General features: G+C 38.9%; 1 protein-coding gene across 3 annotated transcripts in view; it reads left to right on the top strand.

Moving 5' to 3' along the window:
• The window catches only part of SMAD5 (SMAD family member 5), a 38,914-nt gene that overhangs the window by 25,159 nt on the left and 9,867 nt on the right, over positions 1 to 3,888 (top strand). For all 3 annotated transcript variants that reach the window (XM_019506240.1, XM_019506241.1, XM_019506242.1), the window contains one exon: positions 2,067 to 2,638. In XM_019506240.1, coding sequence (XP_019361785.1) covers positions 2,236 to 2,638 — 403 coding nt within the window. In that variant the 5' untranslated portion in view covers positions 2,067 to 2,235. The remainder of the gene's footprint in view (positions 1 to 2,066; positions 2,639 to 3,888) is intronic.

Genomic DNA, 3,888 nt, shown 5'->3' with positions numbered 1-3,888 from the left:
TCCCCCCAAACCTTTACATTACTACTCGGTAGTATTTATTGCAGTACTGCATTCAGTAAGTGCTGACTGAAGTAATAGAAGACCTCTTTCTTTCATTTCTTTTCTCATTTTGGTATTGTAATGAGCATTTAAAAGTAAGTAAGATGCTTCTAATGAGAATTACCATTAATTCCCCCCACCTTCCCAGTTTAAAATGCCTTGTTATGTTGGGAGAATTACCATAGCTTTCAAAATGATGCTGTAGGATAAGGCCATTTGTAGTAACTGTCTGTTCCAAATCCCTTTTTCCTTTTGTAGAGGGGATGCCCATAATATTTTGTGTGTGTGTGTGTTTTACATTTGATCTTGATTGCAGCAAACATGCTTGTATTTTAAAGGAAAAAGTTAAATGTTTGTGGTTAGTGAGTATTCTGAACCCAGAGTGTCATTTACCCTTATCTGATGTTCATAATTGTGGCTTGAGTTTAGGCTTAAGCTAATGCTTGAATTGCTGCTGATGCAGTAATGGAGTGTAACAGCCAAGAACCAGGCCACTACACTCAGAGAACATTTTTTTTTTTTTTTTTCTGGTGGCTCAGCGTAAAACTATAGGAAGGTACCCAGGGTTATGCCTCAAGGATTCTTAACGGTATTGCCCAGTATTGTGTCTGGAGTTAACTCAAAAAAGCTGAGAAGTGTTATCCGGTTACTTTTTGCAGCGTGGCAGAAGTAAAATATTCTGACAACTGGAGGAAGTGATATGAGAGTATTGGCATTTTGAAATCATATACTTTTATCTTGTTTAGTACTGAGATACTTGGGTGGATTTTTTTTAATCATCATTATGCTTTTCAGCGCGCACACTGTCCAGAGTGTTAGGTGTTCTGATTCACCCAAGTTTATCAAACGCTGAGAGACAATATTGTTTGGCAGTCTCTGTAGCAAGAAAGGAAGCATCTTTTGTTATTGACATCCTTTCTGTTAGCTCTGCCCTTGCTTTTTGCCAGCTGCTCATTGTCTGTGCTTGCTTGTGTAGTATTCACAAGGGATTTTACGAGTTCTTATCAATTTGTTGCCACAGCACATCACTTCCTCTTGTCATCGTTACTCCCTGTTTTTTTTTAAACAATTTTACACTGGAATCTGGTGGGTAATAGAAAACAGGGCAGCACATGAAAACTGTTTTTGTAGCAGTTTTGTATTGTGTGATACTGCTCACACTGGAAGGGAGAGATCCTTTCTCAGACAACAGGACATATTTCTGGGGCTGGTTCTGCTCCACCTTTTTGTATCTTTTAAGGGGAGGAACACTGTTGCCTAAGACTGAAAAGTCCATTATTTCAAACCATCAGAAAACTGGCAAGAAGTACAAGGAGGAGGAGCATAAAAATGAAGTGGCCAAGGTGACTGACCATGTCTGAATCCTTTGTTTTTCTTGTTGGTTATCCCCAGCGGTGGTTTGGTTTTCATAATTACTAGCTACAAGAACTGGGGTATCTGAGCAGGGTCCAGAGACAGCCACTTGATAGAAGCTCCAGCATTTTTTTTTCAGGATCTGGAGGGGTGACATGATAGGCTTCTCTCAGGAAACCACCCCAGGAATTTGCTGCTCCTCCTTATCCTGAGTTTGTATCTGCCTCTGCTGAGTAGGTTAGTTACTTAGCTGCTTGGTAAATGTTTTAGCTTCTATGCAAATGTATGCTTTGCCTGGCCTGTATGTGAGAAATGGAGATAAAATGCTTTCTTTACTTTGTGCTAACTGTAATCTCATTTAACCAAATTCTGCCAGAAAAAATCGCCCGTTGTGAGGGATGGGCAACAGAACCTTGTATCTGTTGGAGCCACTACTGTCATTCCCTCCCTGTAACACTTCACAGCTTCTCCAGGAGGCATAAACTTTCTTTCAGTTAGAAGTATGAGAGGTGCGGTGTAATACTTTGACAATCAAAAAAAGTGGATGCAGTAGCCATGATTCAAGTGAAAGAAATAGCTTCTCTTAGTTGCTTTTCATTTTTGCCTCTCTTCCCTTCCTCCTCTTCTCCCCACCTCCAAAAATGCAGAAACTAACTACATTTTTTTTTTAATAGGATTAATTCAGAAGACTCATCCTGTGATAGAAAGACGTTAATTACCAAGTGACATCTGCTCAATCAGTTGCTGTCTTCCAGGAAACAATACAGCTTATTCACTGCAAAAACTCCTTCTTGCAAACACTGAAGTTTATTTGTGTAGAAGTTCCTTGAAGACTTGTGTCAAATGACGTCAATGGCCAGTTTGTTCTCTTTTACTAGCCCAGCTGTAAAGCGTCTGTTGGGCTGGAAACAAGGAGATGAAGAGGAAAAATGGGCTGAAAAAGCTGTTGATGCCTTGGTAAAAAAGTTAAAAAAGAAAAAAGGTGCTATGGAGGAATTGGAGAAAGCCTTGAGCAGTCCTGGACAGCCCAGCAAGTGTGTTACCATTCCCCGTTCTCTAGATGGCCGACTTCAAGTCTCTCACAGAAAAGGCTTACCCCACGTTATTTACTGTCGTGTTTGGCGTTGGCCTGACTTGCAGAGTCACCACGAGCTGAAACCATTGGATATTTGTGAATTTCCTTTTGGATCGAAGCAAAAGGAAGTTTGTATTAATCCATACCACTACAAGAGGGTGGAAAGCCCAGGTATGTTTCAGGATGGTGGTCTGTGTGGTTCATTTGAAGAAACTCTCTCTCAACCCAGGTGTCACAAATAAAAAGTTTGGTGTGTCAGTGTAGGGAGAGAGGTGTGTACAATTGTGGCTAGAATTAGGTATGGATTTCTTGATTAAAATCTTACTAGCATTTCACTACCTAATGGTCCTGTCTATACAAGGATATTTTCTGTGTTAAATGTGGATTCTTTTTATTTTTAAAGGTATTACTTAGTTCTATTTCCCTTAGACTTGGTAGTAAAATTTCCATTGACTTCGCGGTGATTAGAATTTGTCTGAATACAAAAGAAGTCACCTGAAGTTCTCACATTATTTGGGAAACTGGTCTATAAATCTTTATTCTTACCAGTAAGCCAGTGATGTGTCTTTAAAAAAAAAGTCATGGGGAATTTTGTAACTCACAGTGGAGATGACATGGGAGGAAGAGAAGAATTTCATTGTTGGGAGGGGAGTGGGTAGAACAGGACCAAGAAGATACTTCCTAATACAGCATTCGCAAGGATGCAGGGGGAATTGTTTGGGAACGTGGCTGTGAGAAAAGGTGGGGGTAATGAAGTTCTTACAGTTGGGAGTGAAAGAGAAAAGGGTCTTCTGTCTTTGGGAAGTACGTTTTGCAATAACAGCAGATTTTCACTCCAGTGGATATGAAAGGATTTAGAAAATCTTTCAAATGGGAACCTTTGTAATTGATGAGCTCAACAGTTGAGGTTCTTGTAGCCACAGTAACATAGCTGTGGTATGTGTAGGAAGACGCACGTTTGACGGCCTATTACACTCCCAAATACAATACTCATGTCATAAGAACATTGATTATTGAATTTCCTTCCTTAAGGATGTGATGTATTAGTGTAGGTTTTTTGCAGTTAATCACGTATATTGAGAAAACATAAATCCTTTAAAATTATTATTACTTTAGCACACTTGGTATGTATGCTTTGTACAACAGACTCCCTGCACGAGTATTAAATGATCATTTTCAGGTGATGTGACGCATACAAACAGTTCTCTTCTTGCCAAAGTAAAAAGTTCTCTTTCACGGCTTATTGGGCACATTTTAAAATGATTGGGAAAAGAACTTTAATTGTTTGATTTCTTTTTTCTCTCTCCTTAACTAGTGGGGAAAGAATCTTCTTGAATAATGTATAGTGCATTATTTTGTTTTTCATTCTAGTTGAGTGTTTCTTTTTGTGTGTGTTTTTTTCTTTTTTTTTTTTTTTTTTT

This window comes from Gavialis gangeticus, unplaced genomic scaffold (genome assembly GCF_001723915.1).
Source record: "Gavialis gangeticus isolate Ggan-Ray unplaced genomic scaffold, GavGan_comp1, whole genome shotgun sequence".
Lineage (NCBI taxonomy): Eukaryota > Metazoa > Chordata > Crocodylia > Gavialidae > Gavialis > Gavialis gangeticus.
Note: the sequence above shows the minus strand (reverse complement) of the source record. Positions and strands in the feature narration are given on the sequence as shown.